The sequence below is a fragment of the Pygocentrus nattereri genome, chromosome 1 (assembly GCF_015220715.1).
Source record: "Pygocentrus nattereri isolate fPygNat1 chromosome 1, fPygNat1.pri, whole genome shotgun sequence".
NCBI lineage: Eukaryota > Metazoa > Chordata > Actinopteri > Characiformes > Serrasalmidae > Pygocentrus > Pygocentrus nattereri.
This window is the reverse complement of record NC_051211.1, coordinates 52632834-52648929: the sequence shown is the minus strand read 5'-3', so window position 1 is coordinate 52648929 and position 16096 is coordinate 52632834. Positions and strand designations below refer to the sequence as shown.

At 43.7% G+C, this 16096-nt stretch overlaps 1 protein-coding gene across 4 annotated transcripts in view; it reads left to right on the top strand.

The window, feature by feature from the left end:
* The window catches only part of atp2b1a (ATPase plasma membrane Ca2+ transporting 1a), a 71683-nt gene extending 68489 nt beyond the window's left edge, over positions 1-3194 (top strand). For 2 of the 4 annotated variants that reach the window (XM_017711303.2, XM_037532248.1), the window contains one exon: positions 527-856. In XM_017711303.2, coding sequence (XP_017566792.1) covers positions 527-856 — 330 coding nt within the window. Of the gene's footprint in view, positions 1-526 lie in introns of all 4 variants that reach the window. The other 2 variants (XM_037532168.1, XM_017711305.2) reach the window with 2 other exon arrangements.
* The last annotated feature ends 12902 nt before the right edge of the window (positions 3195-16096 follow it).

Sequence of the window (16096 nt, the reverse complement as noted above, 5' to 3'; positions counted from 1 at the left end):
TCTCTCTCTCTCTCTCTCTCTCTCTCTCTCTCTCTCTCTCTCTCTCTCTCTCTCTCTCTCTCTCTCTCTCTCTCTCTCGTTTGCATTTTGAATAACTGGACACTGGCTATAACAGTTTCTGACATTACTACTGAAATGGGATGTACAGACCTATTAATGTTTTTCTTCATTACTTTTTTTATTTATATTTTGTACACCCCACCCTCCCTTTTGACGTGAGAGTGGAAAGAGATGGTTTCTCTCTCTCTCCCCCTCTCTCTCTCTTTCTCTCTCTCTCTCTCGGTGGGAGAAGGAGCTGGCGATAACATGGGAATCAGGTTTTTACTCACTACTACCAGTGTTCACGTCCTCCCGCAGCTCACAACCTCTCACAATTCTGAACTTATTTGGCCATGGTTTGACCTCAAAATGCAAAGTGTGAGGTTTTCATGCCTGTGTATGTGATCCGGGTTGCTGTGTGAAGCCGTCAAGCTGACTATGCCTCTGTCCGTGCCCCTGCTCCCCCCACCCCCCCCCCCCCCCACAGATCCGAGTGGTGAATGCATTCCGCAGCTCCCTGTCCCCCTATGAGGGGCTGGAGAAGCCCGAGTCACGCACCTCCATCCACAACTTCATGACCCATCCGGAGTTCCGGATAGAGGACTCGGAGCCCCACATCCCTCTCATCGACGACACCGACGTGGAGGACGACGCCCCGACGAAGAGAAACGCCACGCCGACGCCTCCTCCTCCCCCCTCGCCCAATCAGAACAATAACGCCGTGGACAGCGGCATCCACCTCTTCGTAGACAGCAGCAAGCCAGCTTCTCCCTCGGCCCCCGCGAGCCCCATGCACAGCCTGGAGACGTCCCTCTGATCGGCTCCGCCCTTCCACACTCTGCACCACGCCCACCTCTTGTTTCGCGGAGATTCGTGCTCAGCGGACTCATGGCTGTGAGGGGGCGGAGCTGAGCGTAATCTGTGAGCGCACCTTGCGCTTAACTGAGACGAGAGCAAGCGTTCATCAGAATGTAGGGTTGGCTGTAATATTGTCATTATTATTTCATTTTTTCCACCTTTATTTGAATCTGGATGTCCCCTCGGAGGCGGGGGGGAGGCAGGGGGTGGGTCTCTCTTTCCACCTCTGCTTATACAAATCTTTCTCTCTCCCCTGGTGAAAGCGGAGGGGTTACAAATTCATATTGAAAGTGACCTGTATTTTTTATGATGACGTTGATGTTATTATTTAATTATTAATTATTAATATTCTAATGCCGAGGAGGCTTGCAGATCAGCTGTAAGAAATCGACGAAACACTTTTGCTTCTTTGTTTTTCTGAATGGTGGTGTACATTTTCTTTCTTTGGCCCTCGCTCAGTCAGTAACTTTAATTTCTGCTCCATTTGGCTGTTAATATTTTGAATTATTTATGTTTTTTTTGGAAGAAGCAGGTCTGTTTACAAAGTTTGTAGATACTTTTTTTTTTTTTCCTGTTTGTTGGTGACGGAGCTTCCTGATGCAGAAAAAAAAGAGACTAATGAAAACAAATGAGAGTAATATTTCAGATACTGCTGTATTTTCAGGAAAAAAAGGGTGTTTCTATCGAAACTGAACTATTTTTGCCTGCAAGTTTTATTTGTTATATATTTGTGGATACATAGATTCTTCTAGCCAAATAAATAACACTAAGGCTTGTATAGCAACGAACAGAGGTGTCGGGGTCCATTGGGGGCACTAGGATTTAGAGGGGTGAGGACGGGGATGCGGACTAGGACCTCAGACAGTACTTTTTCCTTAGGTATTTACTACTGCTTTAACAGTCTCAAAGCTAGTTTTTCATGTTTATTGGAGCCGTGGTGCATTCCCAGTTCAGATCACGATTGTTGGAGAACGTCAGTAAAACGGCTGGAACCAAAGGTTTCACGGTTCATCAGCTCGATTCGAGATAGAAGCCAGAGACAAACCATCAATGTGAGAGTTCGTTCTTCTGTAGGAAGATGTGAAGAAGAAAAAGGTCCACCGGTCAAATCAGTCCCTGCCAATTGACGACACCGCACCACATTGACGTTTGTGAACTCGGGCTTGGAAAAACGGACGGAAAGGGATGCAACGAATGCAAACATGAAACATATTAATTTAGGATTTTTTTGTCTTTAGGTAGTAAACCTCGTCTCGGTCAGAAAAAAAAAGAGTGGCTTTTCAAATTTTAAGTTTTTTTGAGAACTTAATATTTTTTTTCCCCTTAACATGCATTTTCTGGTTTGTTGACATTACAAAAATGGAAAAAAAAAAAAACAACAAAAAAAAAATAAAAATATTTTTTCTTCATCTTATTCCATAAATATTCCAGTCATGAAAAGAAAACTGCATTTGATTCGTTTGTAGAATATATTTCACACCTGAAATACTGGAAACACTAAAAAAAAAATTTTAAAAATAAAAAAAAAATTACAAAAATTTAAAAAAGGATTTTTAAGGAAACCTTAGACAGCGATCTCTGCACAGGGTACTTTATTTCAACTCCCTTTGGAAATTTTGATACAGACCATATAAATAAAGCTTAACTTTGTATTTTTATGGGGCATAGAGGACATCTTTCGACCTGCTGAACCAGACTTACGGGGATTTTACACAAAGCGAAGTAACCGTCAGGGTGGGGTTGTGATCGGTTCTGCTAGGAATATATTACTCAGGGTGGCTAATAGTATGAAACAGGCTTTAAGGAAACACCTGCGGTCAAATACTAACTTTTTTATGTTTAGATTAGCTTCTGTTCTCGGCAGCAGGGTCCTGGTTGAGGCCCTTGTTCTTCTCCTCCGTTTGTGTCTGTAAGGGAAAAGAGGAGAAGACACAGAGAAGAAAGGGATGTGTTCTTAAGGCAGCGCACCCCAAACCTTTTTTTTTTTTTTGCATAATTTATTTTGTTCCTTGTGTTTATCGGATTTAAAAAAGCAGCTTGAGTTTGCTCGTTAGGAAAGAGATGTGGAAAGAAGAGAATCCATAAGTTTATTCTGTAGCTTCTTCCTGTACCAGGGATGAATGTTTTTCCACCTGTTTTATGGATTTATTATTTTTTTATCTTAACATTTGGAAATAAATACTTCATGTCTGTTTATCTTGAGCAATGTAAATGGTTATTGTGATTCAATTTACATTTGAAACTTGTCAAGTAATGTGTATGGTTTTTAAGAATAAAAAAGTTGATATTTAGCCTAATCAGAGGACCATGTTTTCCTTAATGTCAGGTAAAGATGGCTAACGTACCAAATCGGAGCATAGGGGTCATCCGTGACATTAGCCAGCATTAGTTATATAATACACACTCACAGGCCACTTTATTAGGTACACCTTGCTAGTCAAAGGTTGGACCCCCTTTTGCCTTCTGAACTGCTTTAATTCTTCATGTCAGACTTTCAACAAGGTGTTGGAAACGTTCCTCAGAGATTCTGGTTGGTTATTTGAGTTCCTGTTGTCTTTCTATCATCTGGAACCAGTCTGCCCATTCTCCTCTGACCTCTCACATCAACAAGGCATTTTCGTCCACACAACTGACCGCTCACTGGATTTTTCCTCTTTTTCGGACCGTTCTCTGTAAACCCTAGAGATGGTTGTGTGTGAAAATCCCAGTAGATCAGCAGTTTCTGAAATACTCAGACCAGCCCGTCTGGCACCAACAACCACGCCACGTTCAAAGTCCCTTAAATCCCCTTTCTTCCCCGTTCTGATGCTCGGTCTGCACTTCAAGTCGTCTTGACCACCTCTACACGCCTAAATGCAGTGAGTTGCAGCCGTGTGATTGGCTGATTAACTATTTGTGTTAACAAGCAACTGAGTACCTAATAAAGTGACTGGTGAGTGTATGTAATGGTTATATACATTGGTTATATAATGGCTACGGTTTTAGATCGGACAGGTCGAGATGAAATTTTTCACAAATTCATATTACAAAAACAAAGTTAAGAAATTATAACAGAGCTGGTTTATGAGGAGCCTGGCCACTTCCTATTTCCCCCATTATATCAAAAATGACTGTTAAACAGCAGAGGGTGCCCGTGAGGCAGTCCTCAATGAATAGGAACAAAACAAGTCAAATTTATTTGTGGCGCTTTTTACAACGGATGTTGTCACAAAGCAGCTTCACAGAAATCCAGAAAAGACATGAGTGTTAAACCCCCCAGGTAAGCAAGCCAGGGGCGCCAGTGGCGAGGAGAACCTCCCTCAGAGCTGAGGAAGAAACCTTGGGAGGAACCAGGCTCACCAGGGGGGACCCATCCTCCTCTGGTCAGACTACCTACAGAGTTATTATACTACTAATATTAATAGCAGTAGTATTGGTAGTAGGAATAGCTGGGAGTCTATGAGAACATCAGTGTAGGGTGGGCAGCTAGTCCAAGGCAGGTGGCGGTAGCTGGGGCATGGGCAGCTGGTCTGAAGCGGGTAGCAGGAGGGCTCGACGGTCAGACGTCCATCAGTGTCCGGCCGGACAGGTGGGTGGTCATTTACTTGGAAAAAGGCAGGGAGAGGGAATTAGTTTTATTCTGTCTGTTTGTATGTAAAACAGGGAATGTGAATTTTTCCAGAGTGTGGCTAACGACTCCGGCAGATCTGACTGACAGCTTAACTAACAGGAGAGAACCAGAAGGACACACAGACACGGCAGCACTCAAACAGTTTGGCATCCCTCCGCTCCACCGTCCACAAACCTGAGTGACCGCATGGAAGCGGTCAACAAATGGAGCTCAGAACTCGCCCAGAACTTTCGTGTTAGTTAGGATGTTTCTGTGATACTGTTTTCTTGGCTGGAGTTAATGATCATGAACTTAAGACCTAGTGTTCTCTAACAGCTTCTGTCCTAAATTCAGTCCTAACTGAGGTTGTCGTGGTGACTAAACAGAGAGGATAAGATTTCAGACTGAAGACGTTTCTGTCATCCAGCCCCAGATCTGTTCTGTCTTCTACAATTATCGTTTACACGTTGTCCCCTTAAAATCCAGGTTCTATCTGTTGTTTGTGCTATAAATATGAAACTGAGCCGTTTTCTCCAACTGCGCTTCGGTTTAAACATCATCCTGTACTTGCTAAACTCACAGATCTGGTTTAGCTTTACAGGAAAGGGACACTGGGCCTCATTCACCAACTGTTCTTAGGAAGAAATTCCTTCTTAAAAGCCACTCACACAGTTTTCAGCAGTGTTTTCTTATTTGGGGATTGTTCTTGGGTAAGAACAGAATCTACACACTCAAGTGCACAAAGGTGTAGATGATTCTGTGGTTTAAGAACTCCTCATGGATCTGATGTAGACTTTCTTAGGACCCTTTATAGAAATTTAAGAAAAAACATTGAAAGATATTGGTGAAAGAGCAGTGATGGACGAAGTGCACAAACCATGTACTGGAGTTAAAGTCGAGACACCCAAGGTGAAATATTCCTCCAGTAAAAGTAGAAGTTCCTCCCTTTAGACCTCCACTTGAGTAAAAGTACTAAAGTATTTCCCTTCAAATGTACTTAAGTATAAAGTAAAAGTACTAAAAGAGTAATTCTGGCTCTGATCTGGTCCTGTTATCATTTTTATAACCAGACTGGCTTCATGAACTCATTTCAGGTGAAAGTCCTCCAGCGTCTCTCTTGGTAAACCAGTCTTTTAATAGAACGTCATTAATTAGTGACGCTGACGTCTATTAAAATGATCAGAAGCACAAAACACTGAAGGTAAACAGTTTCCATCAGGGAGAACCGAGTGGCTCTGAAATCACTTTTTACACACAAGCAAAGTTTCAGTTTCAGATTTATTTACAACTTAGTTCCAAGTTTAAGTTGAATAAAAACTGGCTTTAAACTCAGGATCACAGATGAGCTCCTTTACTATGTTGATCTGTAGGCGTCTGTTCATAAACATAAACCAGCCCAAACTCATTTACTATAAAATGAAATGGTGTTTGTAGAAATTCAGAAAAAGCCGCGACTGCATGACTACATTTTTATAAAAAATAAATTTTATAAAAATTTCTTAAAATGTACTGGAGTAAAAGGTAAGATATTTGACTTGGAAATGTAGTGGAAATGGAAATACTTCAGTAAAGTAACCAATTACATTTACTTTGTTACTGTCCACCACTGTAAAAGAGGCCCCATGTTCTTAAGGGGCCCCTCATTTTTTCCCTATTTGGGAACACAGAAAAAGGTTGGAAAGCTTGTCTGGTTTGAAAAACACCAAATTGTAGTCAATTAATTGTGTTTGCCTCATTTTACCAGCCTTTTATACAAGATGTCCCACAGTCTCGAATAACCCCACCTGTCAGAACTGAAAGAACCTAAACTGACGTCGGCCTAAAAAATAGTGGGAGTCAACAAAGACGTCTGTAGGACGTCTGTTTCTCAAACTGGTGTTCAAAGGGTGCTCACTCACGCCCTCCAAGCACTGCAGCTTTTGGGGAGGACTGGCTGATGTGGACTCAGCAGCGGCCTGTTAACCGAAGAACAGAGTGAGTGGACCAACATGGCAGGAAAATGTGAGTAAGAATGCATTTGTTTAATAATTGAAATTGTCACTAAGCCGCATTGTGCTTGTCATCAGAATTGAGATGCTGTAGATAAACAATACCTGGGTTACCAGAACCTGCACGTCGCATGAGTTTGTCCCAGATGTGTACGTTTGAAGCTCGCACCCTCGAGGTCTCTTGCCTTATAGGTCTGCCTGACTGTTGACGTCACAAAAATGCGCATTTTGAGGAGGACCGCAGGGCTTAATGCGCTGTTTTGAGCTGCACTGCAAAAATAGCGTCTTGTCAAGTGAAATGATCTTAAGTCTAGTCGATATATCTAACATTTCCCATTCTGATATGACTGTGTGCACTTATTATCAGATTATTTAGCTCATTTCCAGAAACCTTTTACCTGTTTTAGGTCATTTTATTGACGTTTGATAGTAGCGGCAGAGGGGTGGTCACTCTGCCTTGTTCATCAATGGAGCCGAAGTGGAGAGAGTCAGCCGTGTGAAGTTTCTCGGCATACACCTCACTGATGACCTCACCTGGACCCACCACACCAACACTATTGTGAGATCTGCCCGTCAGGACCTCCTCAGATCCTCGCCAACTTCTACAGATGCGCCATAGAGAGCATCTTCACCGGCTGCATCACTGTCTGGGACAGCAGCTGCACCGCCTGTGACCGCAAGGCCCTTAGAGAAGTGGTGAGGACGGCAGAAGCCAGAATGGGCAACAAACTACCAGCCTTACAGGACGTCTACCAGTCCCGCTGCCTCAGGAAGATCAAACAGATCTGGTCAGACAGCGGTCACACAGCCTGTTCACTATCCTGCCATCAGGCAGGAGATTCCACAGCATCCAGGCTGGAACAACCCGGCTAATGAACAGCTTCTACCCACAGGCTGTCAGGCTTCTGAACAAGAAGTGAAGCTGTGGGTCCGTCCCCAGTTACCACTTCACTCAGCCACTCTGTCAGTGTTGTTATTATATCATATCATCTCTGCTATGGACAGTAACACCTTAACACTAAGCCACTTTAAAGAACAATAACACTGAGTCACTGAAGCCACTTTAAAATGTATATTTCTCTATATTTTGTGTAAATTTAATATATTTCAATTTTACTTTTACTTATTTACTCTCTGTTAAGTGATTATCTGAGCCTCACCACAAACATTTCAATGCATAAACGTCCTGAAGTGCAAATGACAAATAAACTTGCTAAACTGGCAGATAGTTTTTCAAACTCAAGTAAACACGAGTAAAATTATCTGCCAATAAAGTGAGACAAATTTACTTGATAAAATGACTTAAAACAAGTAAAAAAGTTAAATAATCTTAAATTAAGCTCACAGCAATCTCAACAGGAGAAATATTAGATTTCTTGACTATATTTAAGATAATTCCACTTGACAAGACACCGTTTTTTGCAGTGTGCTCTTTACGTGACTTTCAGATTATGAAGGCCTTCAGGAAACACTCACAGGACTGGCAAATGGTACGCTAAGCCCTGTGGTCATCCTCAGCGCCCACACGCTGGTCATTATTTGCTACGACTGATCTTTGGGAAACGCTCCCTTGATTGCTCCCTTGATTTCTCCAGGACCAGCGCTGGGATCCACTGATACTCCACTCATGTCTGCAGGTTAAGGTCAAGTGAGCCAGACTCAATAGCCTTTCCTGTCAAACCAGAGAAGTGCCACCAAGAGGTCACCTTGAGCAACCACAGGAATAGGACTTACCTGCTCCGTCCTCAAAGCAAGCCTTTGGTGCCTCCTGCTTGCCTGTTGGGAGGCCTGAAAGTACCAGGATAGCTTCCATTAAGTGCTCCTCATTGGTCTGTTACCAATGATGGAGCTGAGAAATGAGCTCAGTGTCTCTATAACATCAGTGCTTTTGCTTCTGGCTCAGCTGGCCTCACTGTCACCCCCTGCATACGTACCTCCCTCCCGCAGCTCGGTTTTATGACTGCTCCTCGTTTTGCCCGTGGCGAGGACACAGAAACCATAAGCAGCGCAACACCAACCTTAACTCTCCCATTGCAAGCTGACAGTTGCTTGCTGATCTGTATCTCTCAGCTGGAGCACAGAGGAGGTGCAGGTACATCCCTGACAGTGTTTGATATCATCAGCCACTCAAATGATGCATCATTCTCCTTAAGGTCAGTCATCTGCCACCAGCAGACTGACAGCTCGCTTTCTGGGTCCCATCTCTTCGCACATCAGCTGCTGGAGGTACTTTGTCAACAAATTCCACTAAGCACAGCATGCTTTGGCCTTGGTTATTCCCCCGACTAACCAAGCCACAATAGCAGCGCATTCGTCAAACAGTGCCCCACGGCAGTCGTCCCTATGTGTGGCAGCTGCTCTGGGCATTTCTGTTTATGATGCATCAGCACTTCTGTCACTCAGTGCAGTGAGCGATGCAAAAGTTCTTGTTTGTGGCTCTTAGACAATGTCAAAATACAGTGGCAGACCACCAGGCTTGGCTCCTTGTTTCTACGCTCATTGTCCATCTTATCAGCTCCACTTACTGTATAGCTGCACTTTGTAGTTCTACAGTTACAGACTGTAGTCCATCTGTTTCTCTGATACTCTGTTACCCTGTTCTTCAGTGGTCAGGACCCCCATGGACCCTCACAGAGCAGGTACTATTTGGGTGGTGGGTCATTCTCAGCACTGCAGTAACACTGACGTGGTGGTGGTATGTTAGTGTGTGTTGTGCTGGTCTGAGTGGATCAGACACAGCAGTTATGCTGAAGGTTTTGAACACCTCAGTGTCGCTGATGGACTGAGAATCGTCCACCAACCAAAAATATCCAGCCGACAGCGTCCTGTGGGCGGCGTCCTGTGACCACTGATGAAGGACTAGAGGATGACCAGCACAAGAACAGGGTCTGTAACTGTAGAACTACAGAGTGCAGCTATACAGTAAGTGGAGCTGATAAAGTGGACAATGAGCGTAGAAACAAGGAGGTGGTCATGATGTTACGCCTGATCGGTGTAATTTGAAAACTCCAGCTGTCCTTTATTTTGTGTTAAATTGGACCAATGGAAATGCACCAAAACTACTTAGAATTATCTTCCGTTGAAAGTTGAAGTTTTTTCCTTCTCCTGAAAAGGTGTTATTTTGCAGACACAAGGCTTTTGTCTGTGTACCCTGCGCCTGTCCTCCAGGCCCCTATGTCAGCCACAAAAGCTGGTGGGCCCGAACACCGAACACCACCGAGGGGCCATGAGTGACAGTGAGAGGAGGACATCAGCCGCCAGAGAAGGGTGGGAATTACGACGACATTCACGAGAAGCACAACAGCGGGACACGAGTCCCAAACTCCGTCACCCAGGCCCTGCCTCCTGTTCTACAGCAAGGCAGCTAGACTAAACCTCACGTTCAATCCTGGTGGTCAAGCTGAGGAGCCGGGCCGGTGACAGAGAGGCAGAGCAACCAGCTCTCTTTCCCTCTCAGCTTAGGTGCTCCCGCTGCCCTGGTATTGGAGAAAAGGACTAAAAAAGTCTAGTTCTGAAGCCACTGAGACGTGACCAGCTTTGGCTGTGTTATAATAAAAACGTGTGCTGCTGCAGATGTTTCTCCTGCCTTCAGCTGGAATCCAGCAGCGTTGATATGTGGCCATCAGAGCAGCATAAGAACTGAGAAACTAATGCAAACAATTGTCAACCGTAAACTCCGTAAAGTTTAGGGTCCCAAAGCAGTAGACGAAGAACTTCTACTACAGGTGTGCAGGGATGTGCAGGTGTGTGATTATGGAGGATGTTGGAAAGGGGCGAGATTAGTCCAGGTAGATGTTTGGTGTCTTCGGTACTTTCAGTAATCTGACCGCCTTGGGAAAGAAGCTGTTGCAATATGGTCAATGGATGCACTGGGGGAACAACAGTCCATAGGAGGGGTGGGAGGGGTCGTTTACAATGCCTAGTGACTTTGTGGATGCAGCACCGGTGGTCAGAGGTGTCAGTGGTGGGTAGAGACAATTTGATGTTCTTCTCAGCTGTGCTCACAATCCGCTTAAATCCAGTTAAAGAAAATATCCTCAAGCGAAGGTCCAGAACATCTTAATGTCTAACGTGAATCTTGATTCTGTGCCATATACTGTTTACTGAAGTAGCCAAGTAGGAATATCAGCATCTTATACAGTCGACAGCTGAATATCAGATCAAATAAAGTCCAGTTCAGTCAGATTTCAACAGCATTGTTGACCTCTGTGCTATGGGGTCCTGGATCGCAGTGCTGGATTCCAGTTAGTCACTCTCTCAGAGCAGAGCGCTCCAACGTTCCCCTTCAGAAAGTGAAGCGAAGCTATGTCTGTGGATAACAGGTTAATGACAGGGAACAGTCGGCCAGAGCAGAGGAGTCTGCCATTCAAGATGCCCTTCAAGTTTATTTGCGGTAAGTGACTCACCATGAAGGGCCTGAATAGATTTTCTTTTTATAGTGCTTTTCATGAGTTTCATTCCAGCTCAAAGTGCTGCTCTAGCAAATGTAGGACACCTGTTTCCAGGCAATCAGACAGAGGTTCTTACGCACTGCCTTACAGGCCTCGGCATAGCAGTCTGCCACTCTGCCTGTCTGACAGAACCTCATTCCCCAAGTTTTCACTCTGATCAATCGTCTGTCTTTGGTTTGTGGGCAATTACAAAAAAATCCTTTCTGGAGCCAGACGAGTGCAGTCTGTTTATCAGACATCACAAACAGCACACAGGGCAGTCTGCGGTCTCCTGTTCTGCAGGGATGGAGACTTGAGTGAGCGACTTGGACTCTAGACGCATGTTGAGTGATTGGCAACTCACCCTTAAATGATGGGTGACTCGACTCCCCCAAATACACTGGATGTCAGTTTGTTTGTTTACCCATCTCCAAGCCTCTCCTCGAGGAAGCCCAGTATTATATGTAGTTAAAAAGCAGCTCCTGGTTTGACCAATCAGTGCTCAGTAAATTGAGCTCATGATGTAATTGATGATATTAACGAGTCTCTGTGGCAAAATATGATAGGAAAAATATGGACCCAAGAAATTCTTGTTACTTTTTATTGTTTTTCTGTTGATTTGAATTATGAACTTGACTTTATTCTAATATATATTGTGATAAACTCACTCTCAACATCATTCTCTTATCACAGAATCAATACTAAAAGAACAATTCTGGGTACCACAGTGTAAAATACCTTGAGATTGTTTCTTGCAAGAAAAATAATTGAGCAGCTGTTCTCTACAAAAAAAGAAAGTAGCTCTGCTGCCATCTTCTGGTCAATGACAATAATGCACCATCTCTAGTCTTCATCTCAGAGAGAACAGCAGCTCTCAATCACAGCTGACTTGCTGTTTCTCCCATGAAGCTGCTGCTCGCTCGTCAGGGCGGTGGTCATTTTAAACCCTTGACTCTTTTTAGGTTAAAACTGTATTTGACCTACAGCAGCGGCACTGAAGGTCCATACAACTGCGTTTAGTCTGAATAGATTCTGATGGAACGCAGACATTTCAAACAGGAGCAGCACAGCTGGAGATGTTCACTGACCACATTTGACTGCTGGATTACAGTTCAGTTTCAGCAGAATGATCAGCAAACATGAAGACCTGAATGAAATCTCTGGATGGTTGTCATGTCTAATGGAGGTGCCAGACTTCATTACGAGCTCCATCAGCATCTCCAGCATCTCCAGCACCAGCTACTCACAACACACTCACAGTTAAAGCCAGCCTGCACGTCTACAGCCAAGCACTGTTTGTCTTGTTATAGACTATACAGATAGTTCTTCAGAGGTTCTTTAGTAAAGAAAATGTCTCCATATACGTAGAACCATGAGCACTCAAAGAACCCTTTGCATGATTAAAGGTTCTTTGAATGGTGAAATTGCTCTTCAGATCAATGGAGAACGTGTTACACTGATCAGGCATAACATCATGACCACCTCCTCGTTTCTACACTCATTGTCCACTTAATCAGCTCCACTTACTGTATAGCTGCCCTTTGTAGTTCTACAGTTACAGACTGCAGTCCATCTGTTTCTCTGATACTCTGTTACCCTGTTCTTCAGTGGTCAGGACCCCCATGGACCCTCACAGAGCAGGTACTATCTGGGTGGTGGGTCATTCTCAGCACTGCAGTAACAACAATTCTTCAACAATTGAACTAATTCACTTTGAGTTTTGGAGTTTTGGACAAACTTGGAGTTTGTCTCTCGCACCTGCTTTATACCACAAACGTAAGTGAACTATAAACAAAAGCTTTACACTTCAATTCAAATTAATATTCAAATCGCAACGTCGTGATTGGCCCCTCCCAGTCCTCCATGTGCTTTTGTTTTGTTATGGTCTTGTCCATGTGATTCCTTGTTGTGTTTCTTCCTGGTCCTGCCCCCTTGTTTCCAGACCCTGCCCCTGATTGTAACCACCTGTGTCTTGTTAACCCTCATTATTCCTTGTATTTGAGCCCTGTGTTTTCCTCTGTTAGTTGGCTTTTCTTTGTTTGGTCTCCGTTGTGTGTTTTTCCTGTGTTCATTTTCATCATGCCTGTCCCTCGTTCTCTCCATGTTGGCTCATTGACCGTGGACTGTCTAAACCCTGATAATGGATTGACCCTTAATAAATCTCGCTTCTCTTCGCATATGTGTCCGTCTCATCATCGCTCCCCGGCATTACACACAAACTTATCAAGTTGCTCCGCTTTAAGTTTGGTAGTTCAAGCCCTACATTCTTAAAAAAAGATGGTTCTTCAAGGTCGCTTTAGTAAAGAGAATGTTTCTATATAAAGCCATGAACACCCAGAGAACCCTTTGCATGATTAAAGGGTTCTTTGCATCATGAAATGGTTCTTCAGACCGATGGAGAATGTGCTGTACATGGTTCTGTATAGAACAGTTTTGAAAAGGGTTCTATATAGCACCCAAAGGGTTTTTCTGTTGTTACAAGCTTGACATCGTAACAATAGAAGAACCCTTTTGGCTGCTACATAGAACCCCTTTCACACAGGTTCCCTACAGAACCATGTACAGCACGTTTTGAAGAAGGCTTTAATCAAGTAAAGGGTTCTTTGAGTGTTCATGGTTCTATGTAGAACCATTTCCCTTAAAGAACCAAGCCTTTTAAGAGTGTATAAGATTAAAAAGCTGTAGAACCAGACAAGACATCTAACCCCCAGTTGCTCCCCAGGCGCCGTGGATAGGGCTGCCCACCGCTCCGGGCAAGTGTCTCACTGACATTTCACTTCTTTTTCAAATCTAACGAGGTGCACTTCACCTGTTTGAGAGCATCTGGTCTCCTCATGTTTGTCCACTCGTTTATTCAGCCTTTTCATCTGATTTGTCATCCATCTGTGTATGCAGTACTGTGAAAAAGTCTTAGCGCATCGTTTAAGACCATTTATCTCGGACAGAGGTCGGCAACCTGAGGCTCCAGAGCTGCATGCAGCACTTTTACCTCCCTGTCGTGGCTCCACAGCTGAATCAGATCAGTAGGTAATAATAAAATAATCCTCCTCTACAGTAAAATAAAGCTCTGCTGATCCTTCAACACAGTTTAACGGTAGATGGTCTTAAACTCTGGAGTTAATGTAGAACTGCTGATTCACCCTTTAAACCTGAAGATCAGCGCAGACGGCTGGTCACCATAGCAACACAGACATCAATCTCGCCAAAGAGAGAGATTTAAGGTGAATAATTTAGAGACAAATCGACAGACTCATTAGCATTTATAATTACTCAGCTGGTTTCCTGATACGTTTAATCTGCCAGATTCTTGTTCGAATTTTCTCGTTCCACCTTAAATGGTGCAGCAGTTACATTCTGGCACCTCAGGCACCGTTTAAGGTGGAAAGGGGGTGGGGAATCGAAGCTGGTGAATGAGGAACGACTTCAGCCTTGCAAAAAAAAACACAAGCAAACAGACAAAAAAACAAAACACTTTTTTCACATTTCCCAAGAAACTCTACAGCTTCTGAGGAAACGTTTCCTGCCAGAGATGCGAGAAAAGCGGGTATAGCTGAGCTAAAGCTCAAGTAAGTCTGTGTTTTTGTTTAGACCATTTTTTTTAGCCTATACTAGAACATCAGCGCATACTGAGACACATTTATAGCCAAGATGGTAAAATGGACATAAACGTTTGTGGCTCCCAAGTTGGTTTGATTTTGTTGAAATGATAAAATGACTCTTTTAGGGTTGCGACCCCTGGTCTGGGCAATGGGTGCGTTTTTGCTAGTAAAAATCATCATATGTCACTGGAAACTCAGTAAAAAGTAACAAGACTTTATCATTTTACAAAAGTACCTGAGATGTTGGTTCCAGATACCAACATGATGAAGAACTGACGTGAGGAACTGGTTAAACGAACACACTGACACACATAAGTCACTTGTTTTTGTGTTTATCGTAATATCGGTGCTTTTTAGAGCAATAAATGTTTACGGCATCTTTTCAAATGTCATTTTCTCAGGTGCCCAAAACGTTTGCGGATTAGATGAGAGCAGATTAGATTCATAACACACAAATGACATCAACTCACCGAGGACGCAGACCTGACAGCAGAACTGCCTCACCTCACTCCACCCGTCTCCCCGCAGGTGCTTATGGACTTGCGTCAGTAAAGTCATGCGGAGTATAACAGTTGCAATGCACTGTGGGGCTGATTTTTCCTGGATGGTGTCCCACTGACTCACATTTTGCAAAATATGCAGCTATAACAGCTTCAGCTCTTCAGGGAAGGCTTCCCACCAGGGTTAGGAGTGTGTTTATGGGAATTTCTGACCGTTCTTCCAGAAGCGCATTAGTGAGGTCAGACACTGAGGTTGGACGAGAAGGCCTGAAGGCTTTGTTGCTGTTCCACACCAGAACAGCAACAAAGGCAGACAGATGCAGAAGGAAGAACGTGCACTACATTGCCAAAGCATGTGGGCACCTGAACGTCGAATCTGTGTGCTTGCTGAACATCTCATTCCAAAACTATCCACTGGGAAGGCTTTACACTAGATGTTGGAACATGGCTGTGGGAATCACTTCCATTCAGTCACAACAGCATTAGCGAGGTCCTGAGCAGGTCCTGATCTGTCGTCAGCCCTCTGCTCTGAGTGAGGAATGCATTCCTAATTAGAGGGAATTCAGAATTTAGACCAGTTAAAAAGAGTCTGGCCCAGTCCCATTTCACCCCTCACCCCTACCACTCAGCCCTTAGCCCTTCCTTTTGCTGGCTCACGTCTGAGGGTAGGGTGTTGAGATAGAGGGGTAGGGTGCAGTGTCAGGGCTAGATGGCTTTATTGATGGGCTAGAATCCTTTATTGATCCCGGAGGGGAAACTGCAGTTGTTACAGTTGCAACCATTTATGTAAAAGATTGAACACGAATAATTTAAAATTATAAAAAAATAAAAAAGATAAAGAGAAATGTGCAATATGTACACAGAATTTAAGTTCTTATGAATACAGTAAAGTGGTGGTGACTGTGATAATAAATATTAAACATCTAGTATAAGGCATTATTATTATTACCCATATGAACAGTTTGGTATTGAGTTCTGCACAGATGAACCGTAGTATCACACACCGAGGGAGGAGTTATAGAGTTTGATGGTCACAGACAGGTAAGAATGACCTCCTGCGTCGCTCTGTGGTCATTTCAGTAGAGTGAGTCTT